The following is a 20,075-nucleotide window of genomic DNA, read 5'->3' as shown; positions in this document are numbered from 1 at the left end:
TTGAGATGGAGTCTCGCACTGTCACCCTGGCTGGAGTGCAATGGTGCAATCTCGGTTCACTGCAACCTCTGCCTCCCGGGTTTAAGCGATTCTCCTGCCTCAGCCTCCTGAGTAGCAGAGATTACAGGTGCCCGCCACCATCCCCAGCAATTTTTTTTTTTGGACTTTTAATAATGACGGGGTTTCACTATGTTGGCCAGGCTGGTCTTGAACTCCTGACCTCGTGATCTACCCGCCTTGGCCTCCCAAAGTGCTGGGATTACAGGTGTGAGCCACCGCACCTGGCCATTTCACAAAATTTTATCCTAGTGATGTATGCTATTATACTTCCCAATACTTTTATTGATCGCTCTATCATACTCTTTGCAACAAAATTATGTCTACAAATAGGTATATAAAAATGTGTCATATTTCCTGTTTCATAAAGTTCTAAGTTTGAAAAATTTCTCTTGGGTTGAATTATCATTAACATTATTATTTTAATAACAAATAATTTTTTAGATAATTATTAAACAAATTTTATTGAGAGTGCATTTCTGAATGAAATGAAGTATAAAAACTTCTATGAGTTTAATTTTAAAGAGTATATTGTTTAAAAAGCCAACCATTCTGATGGCTTACATATTATTTTTTGTTATTAGAAGATAAAAAATATCACTCATTTTATAAACCAAAGATGAGGATTGACTGTAATTGAATTAGATAATACATAATTTGATATTAAATATTGCATAGTGAAATTGATATAAATCATATAAGGTCTGTGTGAGTGTTTTACTCAGTGTCTATGAAAATATTCAGCAGTCCTGGAGGACATCATCTTCCCTTTGACAGAAAAATAGAGGATCATACTCATGTTTTCTTTCTTGTTCTTGATTTCCCAATAGACATCAATGCGATCTCAGGGATCTCTCTACTACCTATGTGTGTATGCCATTTGCTTATACATATATAACCCCATATATATGATACATATCTATATATTCCAGCCATTTGACAAAATACTTTATACAGGTCCTAGAACTACATTAGTTGTTCTAAATTATTTTTATCCTTTAGGAAATTTTCTATTACCTGTTTACTTTCCTTGTATGTCATTAACCAAAGGGAACCCAGTGATCAACCTAAATGGCCAAAATAATACGATTTTAGAAGACAAGATGACTAGTTTTGAACATATATTTTGTCTTACTTTGCTCTGTTTGTATAAGTGCTCTCGATTTATATATGCTTTTCTTTTTCCAATGAAGGTTAAATACAAAGAAGAATATGAGAAAAATAAGGGAAAGCCAATGCTTGAATTTGTTGAGACACCATCATATCAAGCTTCAAAGGAGGCTCAAAAGATGCAAAGTGAAGTAAGTCAATTGGTTTGTTATTAATTGCTTAATGTAAATTTGATGTTTTGTCATTTGAAAGGATGCAGAATGTTCAGTGGGTCTAGAAGAAAGAGTGCTGCTCTGGGCAGATTCAAGGACCTGCTTTCTAGACCCAGCCACCCCCTGCCTGGGATCTTGTCTAGGACATTGAGTTTATCTGGTCCTTAGCTTTTCTCTTTGGTGAATATGGATCTTAAGCTAGATGAGCTTTTAAAGTTCCCCTCAGTTCTAATTTTCTATGATTATATAACTGACACTTTCAGATGTTAATTTTACCTTTTGCCTTTCAGATGTTAATGTAAAACTATGATGAGTTCATAAAAACTAAAAACGAATAGCTGGTTGCTTTATTTGCCTGCCCCCCCCCCTTTTTTTCCCAATGAAAATAGAACTAACATTTTTAAAATACTTACTATATGCTAGGTAATATGCTAAGAGTCTTATATATGTCAGCTCATTTAATCCTCCAAGTAATGATGCTAGGAAGGTGTTCTCTGTAGATTAAGAATGTGTCTACTGAAATTGTCTTAGATGAAATTATATATCCAGTAAATGTTAATGTTTTAGGAACTGGTCAAAATCATGAATGATTCCCTTTTCTCTTTAGTTTATGTTTTAGTCCATTTTGTGTTGCTATAACAGAATACCAAAGACTGGGCAATTTATAAAGAACAGAGATTAATTTCTTTCAGTTCTGGAGCCTGGGAAGTTCAAAATCCAAGAGTTCACATCTGTCAAGGGTCTTCTTGCTGCATCATCCCATGGCAGAAGGTGGAAAGACAGAGAGTGCTTGCACACTCCTTAGAGGAGGGGATGGAAAACTCATCCTTTTATCAGGATCCCAACCCCATGATAACAAAACCATTCCCATGATATCGGCATCAATCCATTCATGAGGCAGAGCCCTTATGGTCTAATCACCTCTTAGAGTTCCCAACTCCCAATACTGTTGCATTGGGGATTAAGTTTTCAACACACGAACTTTGTGGGGACACATTCAAAGTGTAGCAACATATTTGATTGTTTTTTTTTTCAATAAACAATTAAGAGTTTTTTTGGCTTACCTACTTTATTCCCAACCTAAGATTATGGTAAGTAACATCTCGATATTCCCCACACTTTTTTTTTCTCTGTTCCTCTGAGACTTATTTGTGTGTGTATGTTTGTGTATTTTCCTTCCTACCTTTTCAGGATCAGACACACAAGGTTTTGTCTGCAACCTATATCAAAGTTTTGTGGGTGCAGCTGGGTTCTTAATGCAAAGGGACAGAAATAGTGGATGCTGGTCTCAGTCCAGTACAACCTTCATGCTAGGCATGCTCAATGAATAAGATCCTTTCTGTTGCCCAATAACAACATCAAAACAGGCAGAAATGATAACTTGTGGACAAAAACTCTCAGGAATTTTGTAAGCATTACCCATGCTATTTGTTGAAATGTTATAATTCATCTTCTTGGGGAAAAGGCACTCAGATATTACCATGGTTTATTGAATAGACAAAGTTGTTTAATTTCTTCTTCAAGCAAAAAGGAAAAAGAATTACTTGTATTTTTCATGTCTTATTCAGTGGTCTCCAGTCTTTTTGGCAACAGGGACTGGTTTCATGGAAGACAATTTTTCCATGGATTGGCAAGTGGTGGTGGTGGTGGAGGGGATGGTTTTAGGATGAAACTGTTCTATCTCAGATCATCAGGCTTTAGTTAGATTCTCATAAGGAGTGCACAACCTAGATCCCTCACATGCACAGTTCATAATAGGGTTCGCACTCCTATGAGAATCTAATGCCACCGCTGATCTGACAGGAGGCAGAGCTCAGGCAGGAATGCTCCCTCACCCTCGCTCACCTCCTGCTGTGCAACCGGGTTGCTAACTGGCCATAGGTTGCTATTGGTCCATGGTCTAAGGACTGGGGACTCCTGTCTTATATCTTCTTAAGCCAATGAAGAAGAATCTGATAAAGAAATATCAAGTAACCATTTTGATTAAATTGGTTATTTGTTTTAAGTGAATTGATACTAGTGAGTTTGGACAAAGTTCAGAAACCCTGTAAAAATTTACATTTAATGGAATAAATTTCCCTAGAATACCTTTTCTTCCTTCAGATAATAGTGTGTAAACATGTATAAACTATATAAAGTATTTTATATATTCTTTTCATTGCTTTACTATCTTCCACTGCAGCAGTACTTTTTGCGTGGAGTAGAGCCACCCAATGAATGTCCCCATTTTGTAGAGATAATGTGGCCATTGTCACTGACCCACAGCCCAGAGAAACATTTCTACTTTCAGGAGCTGTCATAATGCTTTTGCTTAGTGGGTCTTCTGAAAGGTTAACCCATTTCCCATTTAGAAAAAAAATGTGCAGTTTGCTGCCAGCACTGATTTAATTTTACATAAACAGGCTCTTTGAGGCTGAAGCAAATCGGACCTGATTTGCAATGTGAAAATAAAACATAAAAACTGTTCTTGGAGTTATTTCTAAACAGAACTTGTCTCTAATTCTAATGGAACAGACAGGTTTATAATGTTACATTAGGACTAGGGACAAGAGTATTCTTGAGGCAAAAGGGCAATGGGTTAAGACAATATGAAGTTGTTAACAAATTTTCACTGAAAGACACAGGGATCAAAAATCACGTTCCTTTTCTGAGGACATTTCTGGCAGCATCAGTATTTCAGGCTGGGCCTCCTCTTCCAGTTCCCTCCCCTGCCCCTTTCCCTTCACCCCCTCCCCACTTCTTTGATCCTCAGCCCTAGAAACATTCATGCTGAGCACCCTTTTATCATTCTGGTTGCGCAGTTTCTGTTTTTTTTTTTTTCCTGCCGTGGATAACTTTCCTTTCACTGATAAATCCAGAAACTTATAATTCATGATTAATATATTTGAATACTATGTTTCTGTAGTAGAAATGACAATAGTTTATGATTTGGGATTTTAGGGTAGTCTCTCTTTTCTTCACCCAACTTCTTCTCTCACTCTTGCCAAGTGAGACATGTTTTCCCTGACATATATTCCCTTTAATTATAGTTATTGACTATTAGATTTTTTTAGGCTCAACCATCATTTCTTGAGGAGAATGAAATCTTTCAATAGAAAGTATCTTTGGACCCAATTCATATGCTAAAGGTTAGAAAAATAGCTAAAAATCTTAGACAAGTTTGATGTGAAAAATGTTTTTAAATATAGGACCGATGAAGTAGGTGCAAAGAGAATCATCTGTCTTAGAGTTGTTTTTTATTCCTAAGAGGTAGGTTTGACTACCTCGAGTTTCTCGAGGAACTTCCTACAGGTAAACTTAAGTATTTATGATCCCGGGAAAAGCCACTGGTATCTTTGCTATGGCCTATAATTAAGTTTATCATGCTTTCTTCCAATGCCAGATATAGGTTTAATATGTGTGTTTTCTGGAGGAAACCTTTAAATCTGGCTTTGAAAAGTTCGTTGTCTTATTTCACAAATACAGCTTTCTTCAAAAAGCATGCCCAAAAAGTTTTTTTTTTTTCCTAGCTATATATTTTGGCTACTTCTAGTCATAATTAACCTCCCTTAATGACTTACTTCAGTAAAATAACTTTTTTTTCAGAAGCACTTTTTGAAGTGAAATAGCTGATGTAAATGAGTGCATGAATGCACAGACATATTCCTATTTCACCATTTAAAGAGTCCTTTTTAGCCTGGAGATGCCCTAGATTCAGCCTAACTGTTATTTCTACTAATTCCACATAAGGAAGAGGAAAGTTTCTAGTCATTGTTTTTGGTCATTGTATCTCAGTTCTTTAGTTCAGAATGTTCTCAATGCAACTGCTTATTTAGCTTTGCTAGACTTTCAGAACACCCTTTGTTTCTCTCCTTGTGGCTACATCCACATCGTTAGACTGCTGTGTGGAACACATGTGCTAAGTGAGGAGACAGCGTGTTTCTCTTATTCTCCTTCATGGTTTAGAGACATTCTTTATTTATACAATTACCTATCTCTGTAATGAATAAATAATGAACCTGGAAATAGCTTCTCATTTTGCCTGAATAACAATTTCAGGCAGAATTTATTTATTTTTATCATTTCAGGGATGCAATTTGAACAAAATATTTGGCTGGTAAAATCTGGGTCCTTGTTTACTAGATATTTCACATGGATGGATATTTTTGTTGTTTATAGTTTATAGCTGTCTTTATAGCCATAAGCATGCATTATCACTGATTTTTCAAATGTGTAGTTCAAATGTTAGAATTTAGAGAATCATAGCCAAAGAGTGGCAGAGTGTGTTAAAAGGGCTAATGGTGGTCTGAATCTAAGCCCCCCACTATCACCGTCGTGTCCACCTTTCATTTCTTGTTGTGAACTCTCACTTAAAGGAGGAGTTCAGTTATAAGGTCCAAGATAAAATTCTCCTCACAGCACAACTTCATTCATATCAAACACCATAGATGGTAGAGAAATATTCTCAACTCCAAAATCATTAAAGGGAAACCCCCTGCCTAACCCTCAATCATCATTACATTTTAGAAGTGGTGTTTCCTGAATTTGCGAAAGTCTGATGAAGAAGGATGATGGGGACATGAACGTTAATGCTGCTTGGGTTTGATGCTGCTTGGGTTTGATGGCTTCCATGCCACCAGATTTTCCCCCAGTCAGTGGATCCACTCTCCTTGGAGTAAACCAACTGGGGGATCCAGTCAAATAGCCAGTCTTGTTGGTTCTTCTCCAAAAAATGGGCTGATGTTAATCCTAGACTAGTAAGATGTTAGGAAACCTCACTCAGAATTTTCTGATTTACCAGAGGAAGAGGCCACTTAATAATTCTCCTTTGTTTGGTAGAATTCTTAAATTTGTGATAAAGTTGAACTTATTTCCCTGTTGATAGGATGACCCTTATGTGATAGAACTACCTAAGAAAACATCATTTTTGTTTTGGGAACTCTTGTTCAAATCTCTTTTCAATGGTCACTGATATTTGCTAACTTTAAAATTATGTGGTCTTATTTAACAGAAAATTTACAAAGAGGATTTTGAGAAGGAGATTAAAGGAAGGTCATCACTGGATTTAGACAAGACTCCAGAATTTTTACATGTAAAGTACATCACCAACCTTCTGAGGGAGGTACGATCTTGGTGTTTACTATTATATATCACGAAGAAAAGTCAAGAAATAAGCCAGGAAATATTCAGCTAATTCTCTACTAATTCAGTGTTTGAGATATTAAGGCATTACTCTTTTTTTCACTTTGATCTTCACTAATAAAATTTTGCATTTTCATTAAAAACAGGAGCGTGTGTGTTAACATTTCCAATTAAAGTTGCGAGAAGAAATTGCCCAGTTCCTGAGAAAACTTGAAAAACAGCCTGGTTTTTTGTTTTAGTTGTAGCTCAGAAGCTCTATAAATAGTTTTATAGTTTTATAGCAGTTTTTAAAAAAATGTTTTGAATATGGGTGGAGAGAGCTTCTTTCAAATTTAGTTATTATAAAAACATTTTAGAACCAGCTTTTCCTGTCGCTTTCCTGCAGCAAATGTCTCTAAAGGAAGGAGGAAAAAGACCAGAGTTCCCTCCCTCTCTTGACATTTGATATCAGAAATAAGATGCTCACATGTGAAGGTCTGGATAAATGCTACATTACTTATAAGTAGTTTGTGTACTAAGTACAGAAAAATAATATATTTAACATGTAGAACAGAGGAACTCATGTCCACTTTTTATTTTATTGTCTGCAAAAATTTCCCCAAAAACGTAATGGCGCACTTTTTGCTCACAAGTAATATATTAAATTTTCTTAACATTAAGACCTTAAAATTAAAAATATGTCTATAGTCCACCGATTTAAAAGCTAATTTTTCTTTGTTTTTTAAGTGGCCAAAAAGTAGCTCATAGATTTTCCAAATCTGTTTACATGCTCTTTGTATTAAGGGAAAGTGTTCCCTAAGTATAAATGTAGTATATAATGTAATATATGTGTATATATTATATACAATATAATAATGCATATTATGTGATATATAAGTGGAATATATATTACATATATATATATGAAATTTCATTTCATTTTGAATTTTTGAACTGAGGAAACTATTCCTGAAGGAAATCTCTTAGACAAGTGAAATAAATTTGAGATTAATTACCTATAGGAGCACATCATCACGAACTTCTGTAATAAGCAAATGCTGACTGGCCGTACCGTTTAACTGGTTTTAGAAATTTAATGTGATTCAGTGTTGTAATATATAGTGTGCTGAAATAGACATGTAATTTCTATAAGAGTTCTCTTGCTACACTATCTTTTCTCACTTCTAGTTCCTAATAAAAATTTTTGAAGTTGAAGGTTAAGCAAATGGCAACTTCCTAGAGAGTAGAGCTAGGACACAGTGGCAGGAGGAGAGGATCGGGAGAGGTTGGTTAACAGATACAAAGGAATGAGCTCCGGTGTTCTGCAGCGCCACAAGGTGCATATGGTTAACTATAGTTGATTGGATATTTTTAATAAGCTAGAAGAGAGGATTTTGAGTGTTCACAACACAAAGAAATGATACATGTTTGAGGTGATGGATATGCTAATTACCCTGATTGGATCATTATATGTTGTGTACACATATTAAAATATCACTCTGTATCCCGTAAATATGTACAATTATGTGTCAACTAAAAATAAAAGGGGGGGAAAAAAAAGAGAAATAGTTGACCGTAAGGCTTTTAAGAAGAAAAAAGTTTAATAATAATTTTTAAAATAATTTCAAATAATGGCAACTTCCTACTACTGTTATCTTCCATTTAAAAATACACTATTTATGTGAACTTTTTTAAAGGAGAATCTTTTTTTATCACTTATGCACAAATGGCAATGTAAAGTCTATTTTGAGATTCATAAATGACTTTACTATGTGCCATTGCCTTTTTCTTTTATTCCTGTTTTGGAGTGAGTCTTAATTTATTAATTCAGAATACACGCATCAGGGTAGGAAAAGGCTCAGAACACTACATTCTATTGGTCTGTTCAGGCTCCTATAACAAAATATCATAGATTGAGTGGCTTAACCAACAGACTTTCCTCAAAGTTCTAGAGGCTGGTAAGTCCAAGATCAAGGTGCTGGCAGATGTGATTCTTAGTGAGGGCCCTCTTCCCAGCTTGCAGACAGACACCTTTGTGCTGTGACTTCAGTAGAGGGATAGAACTGTGATCTTTTTCCTCCTTCCTTTAGAGACATTAATCTTATCAAGGGAGTCCCACTCTCACAATCCCATCTAACCCTAATCACCTTCCAAAGGTCCCACCTTCAAGTACGGTCACAATGGGGGCTAGGGCTTCAACATATGTATTTTGGTGGAGAGAAACATTTAGTTCATAACGACTATGATGCCAGGTGAAATAAGCCAGGCACTGAAAGACAAATCCTGCATATTCTCACTTTTATGTGAAATATAAAACACTTGAACTCTTATAAGCAGAAAGTAGAATGGTGGTTACAGAGGCTGGAGGGTGGGAGGAATGGGAAGGTGAGAGTCAAAGAGTTCAAAATCTCTAAATGGGAGGAATAATTTTTTTGAGATCTAGTGCACATTGTGGTGAAGATAGTATGTAGTGCACTTCAAAATTGCTGAGAGAGTAAACTTCACATGTTCTCACCACAAAAAGTAAATATTTGAGGTAATGGATATATTATTTAGATTGATTTAATTATTCCACATTGTATTCATAAATTATGACATAATTTTGTACCCCATAAATATATACAACCATAAATTGTCAACTTCCAATGAGAATTTTTTTAAAATTAAAAAATTAACTTAAAAAATAGTTATAGCCTGTCTAATTTGAAAAAGAGGACTTTTGGTGACTTAATTAAATTATTACTTCCCTTTCTAAGTGTAAGCATTTAGCTTCAAATGAACTTTGCATTTTTTTACTCTGTGGTTTTTACATTGACATTGCATTTAGAGTGTTCAAAGTATCATTTTATACTTCATTTCCTTTGATTCCCCCCATTGCCCCTTGACATTAGTAGAACAAGTATTTTTATTTTCATTTCACCATTGTGGAAATCAAGGTTGAGTTACTTAAAAGTCCTCCCGAAGGTCACACCACCAAATAAATGAAAGAGGTCTGACTTTCACCTGGGTCATTTGACTCAGATCATTCCAAAATTATAAAACAGCCCATTCCAATGTCTAGTAAGCTATTAGTTGAGCAGAGGACAGGCTAATTTAATTATATTGGATGAAGGGAAAGTAACATGAAATGAACCCTAGAATTAACTGGAACCTGATTTCTTATCAATAAAGGAAGTTTCATCTTTCATCTGGCAAGTTAATCATAAATGCAACTTAGTTGAATAGGAATAAGATATATATGATTTTCATATGCAATTAAGTAAGAAAACAAGCAACTCATTAGCAGAGAAAAATAAGTTGTGTGTAAGTATTCATAGAAGGCATTTGGATCTACTTAAAATATGAGATTAAAATGGGTGAAATTCAAATTATTATTAATTTGTAGAAAACGTTTTGGTTTTACAACTCTTTAAATTGCATGGAGATAGCCTTCCAAAAGCAAAGCCAGGAAAGAAGATAACAGAATGAAGAGATGAAGGAAGAGAGACATCATGTAAATTCCAACTTGACAGTAACTCAGTCTTTGGATTTTCTATTCCATGAGTGAATGCATCTCCTTTGTTGTCTACACTAGTTTGAATTGGGTTTCTGTCATTTGCAACCTAAGAGTCACCATCACCACCATCATCACTATAATGATAATAATAATAATCATCATCATCGTCATCATCATCATGTTGAGCCATAAATTCCATCATCTATGCAGATTTCATTATCTATGGATGATTCCATTCATCATCATGAATGTGAGTCACAGATTCCATCAGAGATAGTAAAGGGGGCCTTGAAGTATTCTGAGACTTGTAGAAGGGCGTAATTACCTAAGGTAATTGTGATGGATAGTGCTTGAAGTATCTGCTTTCAACTACCTTATATCAGCTTGTGGTGAGCCCAAGTAATTGAAACTCCTAATAGCTTATTAGACATTGGAATGGGCTGCTTATAATTTTGGAATGACCTGAGTCTAATGAAAGTGGTTTCTGCTCACTTTTTAAACTTTTTAAAAAAACTTTGGCTACATCAGGCCTTTTGATTTTGTAATTTTCCATTCTTTTACAACCATGTTCTTTTTTGGTAATTCATGTTTTATAGACAACTTTCAAAAATACTTTAAATAATTAATAAGGAACATGTGTTCTTAAGATCTTCCTCACCATTGAAAGAGAAGATGTGTTTTAAAAAAAATCCACTATGGTACCAAAACATACTGAGAGAAAGTATGAAAAGGAAAAGGCTGAAAATATTGGAAGCCGCTCTGAACTTAGTAGAGGGGAAAATGAAGTGTTTGTAGGAAAAAAGCATGAATACTTAGCTGTCTGATTCATTCCTTCCTAGTAATATTTTCTCGTTTCTGTGATCTCTAGAAAACATGTGGAATAGCACACTGACTAAAGTGATTCCTGCTAAGTTTTGAACTGTGATATTCTTGTCTTATAGAAAGAATATAAAAAAGATTTGGAAAATGAAATAAAAGGGAAAGGAATGGAACTTAATTCAGAAGTTCTTGACATCCAAAGAGCAAAGCGAGCCTCTGAAATGGCGAGTGAGGTGAGTGTTTATTTAACACCTTAGATGAATATGTTTTTTGCTGATTTTCTTATCTGTCAGTCTTTCTGAAAGGTTCTATACATCCACAACTTTTATATGTAAGTGATTGTAAACAGCTATATCCTTGTAGTCTTTTCCTGGACTACTAATTTTTTTTTTTGAAATGGTGCTCATAATCCCCTTTCTATGTGATGTGAGAAAAATGACCATTTCCCCATTTTGGAAAAAATCCATATAATAAACTAAAATAGTTTAATGAGATTTAACTTCCTCTTTTAAGCAGGTAAAAAAAAGGCAGATGATTGGGAAGGTGTGTTATTATGGTCCATCAGTAACTGCAGGTAGAAAGTTCACTTGCTTTCCTGCACGTAACCCAACTGACTCTCCCACTCTTGCCCTGGGCTGCTGAATGAACTTATTCAGCCTCTTTGTCAAATTAAAGTAGTTTCTGCTCACTTTTCATGCACTTTATAAGGAGAATTGCAATGTCTCTGAAGTGTTTTCAGTCCTGTAATCCTGTATTATCTCATTACTTTGGGTCATAAAGTGTCACTTTGCTTTTAACAGACTTTAGCTGAATTTAGCAGTGAAAGAGCTTAAAGACTTGTCCCCATATTTTGAAAATCCGATGATAATGAGGATGATGATAATGATGATGGTGGCGATGGTGACTCTTAGGTTGCAAATGACAGAAACCAAACTCAAACTAGGGTGGGCAGCAAAGGAGATGCATTCACTCATGGAATAGAAAATCCAAAGATTGAGTTACTGTCGTGTTGGAATTCACATGATGTCTCTCTTCCTTCATCTCTTGGTTCTGTTATCTTCTCTATTGGCTTTGCTTCTGGAATGCTGTCTCCATGCAATCAAACATCTTAGTAACAGGATAACTCATATCTGTGGCCAGTAATCCCAGTGGGAAGTGAACATCCTCTTTTGTAGTTCCAATTAAAGTCTTAGGTTTCAATCTCCTTGGATTAGTCGCTATCCTGTGCTCACACCTGGCCTAATCATTGTGTCTGGGGTTGGGGGAATAGAATGTGCTGATTATCCTCTCACCCATTCGTTGAGGTAGTTTAACAGTGTCTTATATAAAACATTATAAATGTTTATGTGTTTAAAACATCACCTTAATCTCGGCTATATTCACATTCTTTAAATAAAGGAAACATTTAAAAGGCACTTTAGTAGAATTAAAAATATATGTGGGGAGTAGGGAGGTGATGGAAATCAATCCTTCCCAAGGGTATGGATTGAGAGAACTTAGAAGTCATTTCCCAAAAGGAAACCATGGATCTTGTTGCATTGAGCATTGGCTTCAATTTAAAGTCACCAGCTGCATTAGCCCTTAATAAGAGTCAGCTTGTCGTTTGAAGAATTGAAGCAGACATTGACTTCTCCTCACTAGCTATGGAAGTCCTAGATGGCATCTTTTTCCAATAGAAGGCTGTTTTGTCTACATAAAAAATCTGTTGTCTAGTGTAGCTACGTTCATCAAGTATCTTAGCTAGATCTTCTGGGTGACTTGCTGTGGCTTCTGCATCAGCCCTTGCTGCTTCACTTTGCACTTTCATATGATGGAGATGGCTTCTTTCCTTAAACCTCATGAACCAACCTCTGCTAGCTTCCAACTTTTCCTCTGCAGCTTCTTCACCTCTCTCAGCCTTCACGGAAATGAGGGTTAGGGCCTTGTTCTGGATTAGGTTTGGTTTAAGGAGATGTTGTTTCTGGAATGTTGTGTCTGGTTTGATCTATTCAGACCACTAAAACTTTCTCTATATGAGCAATAGGGTTGTTTCACATTCTTATAATTCATGTGTTCACTGGGGTAGCACTGTTAATTTCCTTCAAGAACTTTTCCTTGGCATTCACAACTCGAATAACTGTTTGGTACAAGAGTCCTAGCTTTGGGCCTGTGTTGGCTTTTGACATCCCTTCCTCGTTAAGCTCAATCATTTCTAGCATTTGATTTAAAGTATGTCTCTTCTTTTTACTTGAACATCTAGTGGCCATTGTAGGGTTACTAATCAGTCCAATTTCAATATTGTTGTCACTTAGGGAATAGGGGAGCCCAAAGAGAGGGAAAAAGATAGAGGAACGGCTGATCAGTGGAGCAGTCAGAACACACGTGACATTTCTCGATTAAGTTCACTGACTTATAGGGGTGCATTTGGTGGCATCTCCCAACAATTACAGTAGTGTTGCAGGATTTCTCCTTAGTTCAGCTAAAGACAGGGTCCTTGTCCCATGGCCATGAAAGTTTAGGCTTGCAGACAGTTTGAAGGGTGAGTAAAGCAGAGTTTTATTGGGTGTAAAGGAAGAAAAGGGGGGAACAGGGACTCTCTGCAAGGCCGGAGTCCCTGCTAGAGTGCTTCCCACCTCACAGTTTGAATTCCAGGTTCCACACAGGAAGAAGAGGGGCCAGGCTCCTCCCTGTTGCAAACGGCCTGAACTTCTCTGGCTCCACCTCAGTGCACACTCTTTCCAGTGTTCAGGCCAGCTGGAGTTTTGGCAGTGACCCCCTCCTATCTGTCTGTCTCAATAGTGACATCAAAGATTACTGATTGGCCAGGCGTGGTGGCTCACACACCTGTAATCCCAGCACTTTGGGAAGCCGAGGTGGGTGGATCACCTGAGGTCAGGAGTTCATGACCAGCCTGGCCAACGTGGTGAAACCTGGTCTCTAATAAAAATACAAAAATTAGCTGGATGCCATGGCACATGCATGTAGTCCCAGCTACTCGGGAGGCTGAGGCTGGAGAATCGCTTGAACCCAGCAGGCTCAGGTTACAGTGAGCCAAGATCATTCCATGGTACTCCAGCCTGGGTGAAAGAGCAAGACTCTGTCAAAAAAAATCACTGATCACAAACCACCGTAACAGTTTGAAATATTATATTATCAAAATGTGACACAGAGACACCATGTAAGCACATACTGTTGGAAAAATAGCACTGACAGACTTGCTTGGCAAGCAGGGTTGCCATAAACCTTCAGTTTGTAAAAAATTCAGTATCTGCAAAGCACAATAAAGTAAAGCACAATAAAAATGAGATACGCCTGCATTACTGCCTTTATTTTGCAGATGAGCAAACTGGAAAAGTTGAGCATTCTCAGTGTCACACAGCTGGTGAGTGCTGTGGCCTCCCAAGTTCATCTGTTCTGTATAACATCAGCTCATTTACATCCACCTCCCTATCCTCCAACCCTAAAGACAATTGTCAGTGAAGATTTTCACATGGCAATTGCCCTTGTATACCAAACATCTTTGGAGCTTTGCACGCCCTTCTTCAGTGAGAACAAGATTATCGTTCTAAGTAGTTCAGAAAATTTAGTTGTGAGTGATCATTTGTAGTACTCAAGGAGCTTTGTTACCTCTTTTGTAAAATAGGTTTAACTATTTTTTTTGGTATCATTGACTGCAGATGCATGTTTGCCCACTGAGTGTTTGAATGTTGTAACATGTCTTTTGCAGAAAGAATACAAGAAAGATCTGGAGTCAATAATTAAAGGGAAAGGAATGCAAGCTGGCTCTGACACCCTTGAAATGCAGCACGCCAAGAAGGCTGCAGAGATCGCGAGTGAGGTTAGTAGGGTGCGTGATGCAGGCCTTAAGACTCATATTGTGGAACCTAACAAATCGTATTAGCAACTTGATTACTATATGGAATTTCTCAAAGCGTTGCGGCTGGTTTAACAGTTTGGAATGGAGACTATTCCACAGCATTATGCCTGTTTGAAAATGTACAGTTTTTGCTTTGCTCACATCCCTCCAATATATCAAAAAAAGCTTGGTGGAAGGCATTTTAGTTGAATACACACACACGCACACATGCACTCCCCTGCACACCTTACTTCAGAATACAACAGATTTAATGGTTATCTGGGCTATGAGAAATGTTTTCATGGTATTTTTAATGGATCACCTGCTGCTTGGCATATCTGTATTTCCAAATTTCTGAGCAGAACTTCATATACGGATGCTTAATGTGAGTACAACTATCATTTCTGTCTGATTGCATGTTCTTAAAATAGCCTTTTTTGACATGATCAGCATGCATGAAATTTCTACACAGCATTTTGAGTGGAGGTCTTATATAACCTGATTGACCATGTTCATTCATCTAATACCATTTTTCTCTTCATGGGATACAGGATATTGATTTAGAAGTTTTGTCTTAAATTCTGTGACAGGATGGATATCACATTACAAGGTTGTAGGAGTCAGACCATATACATATATTTCAAAGGAAATACCCTAGAACTTTCTCTACACCTCTTGAACTTCCCCACAAAAATCTGAGAATATAAAAGGATCACTGGAGTAAAGATTTGGGTTGTGATGATTTTATAAAAGTGTATGTGAAGAAAAAATTGGGATGCAGGTGAATGGGTCCTGCTCACTTCTCTCAAGACTGGGTAGGTGGGGGCTTCAGTGGGGTACTCTGAGACCTGTTGTGTGACCTTTGCACTTAGGAAGAGCTGACTCAGGACTGACACCTTACAGGAAATCTGGAAGGCTAGAGGTAGCTGCTTAGCTGCTAGGGAAGTTACTGTTGTTTTAAAAATGACTGACATCCCCAGGGTTAGGTACTGACCAGGGAAATGGGATTGCCATGATTGAATAAGACAAAGGAAGTGGAGATGGTATAGGTTTCCTAATCAATAATGTTCCATTTTGAAGTGGTGGCCAGGGGTGGATGGCCAGGAGCGTGAGGAACAGGGACTTTCCTACTTCTGTTCTCCCGAGAGACAGTCATTGTTATAAGTTTGTTATGGAACCTTCCAAATCTGTTTTGTGTTTATATAGATAAATATATACTTGTACACACAAAAACTTAAAAAAATCTTAAATGGGGTCATACTCCATTTAAGTGTTTGATTATTTTCTCTCTTTATATTATGGATTTTTTTTCTGTGTTCCTTTATATAGGTCTACCTCATTCTTATAGAAAAATTAAGTGTTCTATAACATGGATGTGAATATGTGACCCTTTATCTTTTGTTGTCTACAAGGGAAGTATATAATGGGATCTCAACATTACAGGCCAAAACTAGAATCCTTAATTTTCCCCTAGGTTAGCTTTCCTCCATCTGCTTCCCAGCAAATGGCACCAACCAAAGCATAGAAGTCACTTTGATTCCTGTCATCAGCATGCTTTATTGATGTCACCCCCATCGTGGCAGTCTAAATCCATCTTTCTCACCACCCTAGTCTAAGCCACCATCTCTATCCTCTAGATCATTGCCATAGCTTCCTAACCAGAATTCTGCTATTATTGCCTTCCTAGTAGCCATTCTCAACCCAGCAGAAGAATCCTTGACGGAATTAAATGAAATTTTGTTCCTCTCCTCACATGCAATTATTTAGTGGTTTCCAGTCACATCCAGTGTAAATTGATTCATCTGGCTCTGGTGAAGTCTCCATTCTCAGGCTGAGAGTCTTAGTCAATAAAAACCCCCCAAATAATAATAATAAAAATCTAATTTGCATGTAATCATAGTCATGTCCCATTTTGCCTAAATGATAGGCTCAGATCCTTTTCAACCAATGTTTGGGACTTTGCCAGAGTTTGTTTTTAATATCGAAAGTTTATTTTTCAAATAAAGTCAATGGATCATATTGTAACACAAATGACCCTCAATAGTCAAGCCTTCCCATAGCTCTGGGTTTGACCATGTGACTTTCTTTAGCCAATGAGACATCAGCAAATGTGACTCAGACAGAGGCTATAAACACACTTCTGCATTAGGGTTTGCCCTCTTTGAACACAGATGCTGCCATGTTGTTGTTTTAAACCTTCTAAGTTTTGGGGTGTTTTGTTATGCAGACAACAAATAACTGATGCCAAGGGTGTCTAATGTAGTCTGTGTGCTTTAGAACACATTTACATTTGAAAGTTCATATTGGAAAATTGTTACATCCTTCTACCATTGGACCTTCATGGCTGTCTGCTATCAGTGCTTCAGTTTCATCATATTTGTTGGCCTTCAAATGAAACATTTTGTTTTGGGGCTTTAAACAGGCTGAAACAGAGTGCTTTTTATAGACATAGTAATAATTGAATATTATTATTTTGAAAGTTAAACATAATTATGTAAACTTTTATTTAGAAAAGTGATACTGGGAGTGTAAGTCAGTAAAAACAGGAAGAGTTATGAGTGGAAGACAGGAGGAAAAATACTCCAAGATTGAGACTTTTGTTTACCACCTATCTAAATTTGATGATCTATTAATAAACAAACCAATATTTACTTTGCAGCAGAGAATCTACAAATCTGGAGTGTGTCAGCATAATAAGAAAGAATTGTTTTAAAACAAATTTAATTGGCTATAGTTAATAGTTTTTTAATAACATTTTTCTTTGAAGAATAATATACATATAGAAAATGCAAATTTATATATGTACGGCTTGTTGAATTTTATAATCAGTTTTCAAATGTGACAAAAGTCCCTAAAGACATGTGTGTCTGTGCAATTATGACTATCTTGTAAGAAATAGGTAATCCAATTCCAAACTGGCTTAAAAAAAAACACAGATAACTTATTTGTTGTTCTTATGATTGAACGGTAGAGAAATTCCTGGGCACGGCTTGATCTAGGACTCAAATAATGAGATTTAGTTTCAGCTTTCAGTTCTTAGGTAGACATTCTTGTTTGCAAAGAAGCTTCCAGCACCTCTTATGTGGAAAAAAAGATGCATGCATCCTGGAACCAATTCTGCAGTGTGGGTGATGGGGTATAATGATTTAAGTCCAGCAGAGCCCAGAGACTTGGGCCAGTTTCTGGATGGTTTAGGAGGAAGAGCATTGAGTTGTCTAGTGGCAAATCAGAGAGACAGTGAAGGGAGTAATGATTTATTTAAGCCCAGCAGAGTCCAGAGATTTGAGCCAGTCTCACCCAAGCTGGATGGTTTAGGAGTAGGATCACTGAGTTGTCCAGTGGCAAGTTAGGGAGCCAATGAAGGGAAAAGAAAGGGTGGATTCCAGGGAAACAGCCAACACGTATTCACTACAGAGTGAAAAACAGCAAGCCGTATATGACCTAATAATATATCAAGTTTATCATAATGAAATGTTAAATTTTCCCCTTGGCTAGCTCTGTTTTTCTTCTTCTTAATTCAGATTAGCAGAAAAAAAGTCTTCTGATTACTGGTGAATAAGTTATGCTAAGTCATAGTCCTACCACAAGTAAAAACTCTTTCTTATTCTATAGAAATAAAAGAAATAAGGATTCAACTTCATTCCAAAAGACATGGTCTTGATGTCAAATAACATCTCGATTTTTGAGTCGTTTTTCAAATGATCGGAGAGCACTAACTGTGTGTTTCATTTTCTGCAGAAAGACTATAAAAGAGATCTGGAGACTGAAATTAAAGGGAAAGGGATGCAGGTGAGCACAGACACTCTTGATGTCCAGAGAGCTAAGAAAGCATCCGAGATGGCCAGCCAGGTAAGACAGCAGTGAGATACAAAGTTTAAAATAAATGCCGTGAATCATAGCTAGAAAGAGCAAAAGTGTTCTTTTCACATGGGTGGCTTTGAGATTCAAACACGTAAATGTCAACATTGCTATTAAAGCTTAAGCAAAGTTCTAAGATCATTTTCTGTTCTTTTAGAAACAATACAAGAAGGACTTAGAAAATGAAATTAAAGGGAGAGGAATGCAAGTGAGCATGGATATCCCAGATATCCTTCGAGCCAAGAGGACATCTGAAATCTATAGCCAGGTTGGTCAAGAATGAAGATGCTCAGAATCGTGTATTCCAATGTCATGTTGCCATGTGCTTTGTATGTCTCTATGAATGATATCTTTCTGAGGGTATTGCATTCAGAGTTAGTATACTCTTTCACTGAGAAACCATTGGCCAAACTTGATTAACCTTACTAATGAATAGGACAACTGTCATAGATTCAATGCAACAGACATTATGGAGAGCTACAGCCTCTCTGTTGGGGCTCCTTGTTTTGAGTCCAAGGACATTAAAACTTTTTTTTTTATTTTTTTATTTTAGAGATGGAGGTCTCACTCTTTCACCCAGGCTGGAATGCAGTGGCACCATCGTAGCTTGCTGCAACCTCAAACTCCTGGGCTCAAGCTTATTTTCTTGCCTCAGTGGGCATGAGCCGTTGTGCCCAGCCCAAGGATATTTTAACCTTTTCTTTCTTTTTTTTTTTTTTTTTTTACCCTATTGGACACTTGGCTCAAATGCTTTTGCTTATACCACAGAAAAATAAATTACAAGCTATTTGTCTTTTAACCATTTCATAATGAATATTATTATTAAAATGGTTCCAAATAAAACTAACAGTGACTAAAGCTGCACAAAGTACAAGGTGAAGTTTAGTGTTAGGTAAAAATTGAGGGAGCAGTGAAGTTTTCTTGGTAAAATTTAGATTTGTTAAATATACTTGTCCCATATTCTGTAAACAAAGCTGGATGTGGGAGAAGTAATGACCACAAAAAGTATTTATGGAAGAAGAATTTATTTATAAAATCTGACTTGGGCAAAAACATTCATTAGCAAATAGTATCCTTGCTGTAACATTTACTAAAATAAATGACTCCCAATGGAAAAAAAAATAGTAGAAGGAATGAACAAAAAGAAAATGGTTATATAAAATTGACCATAGAATTTAATTTGATTAATGGAGTTTATGCAGGAAGGAATGTGTAACAACATTGGGCGAAATTTGTTAAAATTCTGATTAAGACATAAGCAAGGGCATTAACCATCCACTAGTTCAAAAGGGTAGTATCAAGATGGCAGAGTCAAATGTCAGAGGACTTGTGTGCCTGTCAGCCTCTGCAGACGACACAGCCACTGGGATGGTCCTGAAGTGTGTGTTCTTCTGTTCTCGGTGTCCATGAACTTGGAGACATTGGCTCTGGCCATATCAGCTGAACTAAAATCCTACGTCAATACATTAAACAGGCAAATGGACATTTGAGTCAGTGGAGAAGAGTTACTTACTGTCTCAAGAATGCCAAACTCATTCCTTCAGTTGGTGAATACCTCCTGAGCACCCATTTGCATGCAAAACCAGAC

At 36.7% G+C, this 20,075-nt stretch overlaps 2 protein-coding genes across 8 annotated transcripts in view; one reads left to right on the top strand and one right to left on the bottom strand.

Moving 5' to 3' along the window:
- Positions 1–20,075, bottom strand: part of LOC126962727 (60S ribosomal protein L12-like) — a 990,727-nt gene that overhangs the window by 298,797 nt on the left and 671,855 nt on the right. The gene's annotated exons all lie outside the window — the stretch shown is intronic.
- Positions 1–20,075, top strand: part of NEBL (nebulette) — a 378,265-nt gene that overhangs the window by 308,487 nt on the left and 49,703 nt on the right. For 4 of the 7 annotated variants that reach the window (XM_050804043.1, XM_050804045.1, XM_050804042.1 and 1 more), the window contains 6 exons: positions 1,251–1,358; positions 6,370–6,480; positions 10,917–11,027; positions 14,501–14,611; positions 18,368–18,478; positions 18,645–18,755. The exons of the other annotated variants lie outside the window; for them this stretch is intronic. In XM_050804043.1, the coding sequence (XP_050660000.1) occupies positions 1,251–1,358; positions 6,370–6,480; positions 10,917–11,027; positions 14,501–14,611; positions 18,368–18,478; positions 18,645–18,755 (663 nt within the window). The remainder of the gene's footprint in view (positions 1–1,250; positions 1,359–6,369; positions 6,481–10,916; positions 11,028–14,500; positions 14,612–18,367; positions 18,479–18,644; positions 18,756–20,075) is intronic. 7 annotated transcript variants of the gene reach the window in all.

The sequence above is a fragment of the Macaca thibetana genome, chromosome 9, assembly GCF_024542745.1.
Source record: "Macaca thibetana thibetana isolate TM-01 chromosome 9, ASM2454274v1, whole genome shotgun sequence".
In the NCBI taxonomy this organism is placed as follows: Eukaryota; Metazoa; Chordata; class Mammalia; order Primates; family Cercopithecidae; genus Macaca; species Macaca thibetana.
Note: the sequence above shows the minus strand (reverse complement) of the source record. Positions and strands in the feature narration are given on the sequence as shown.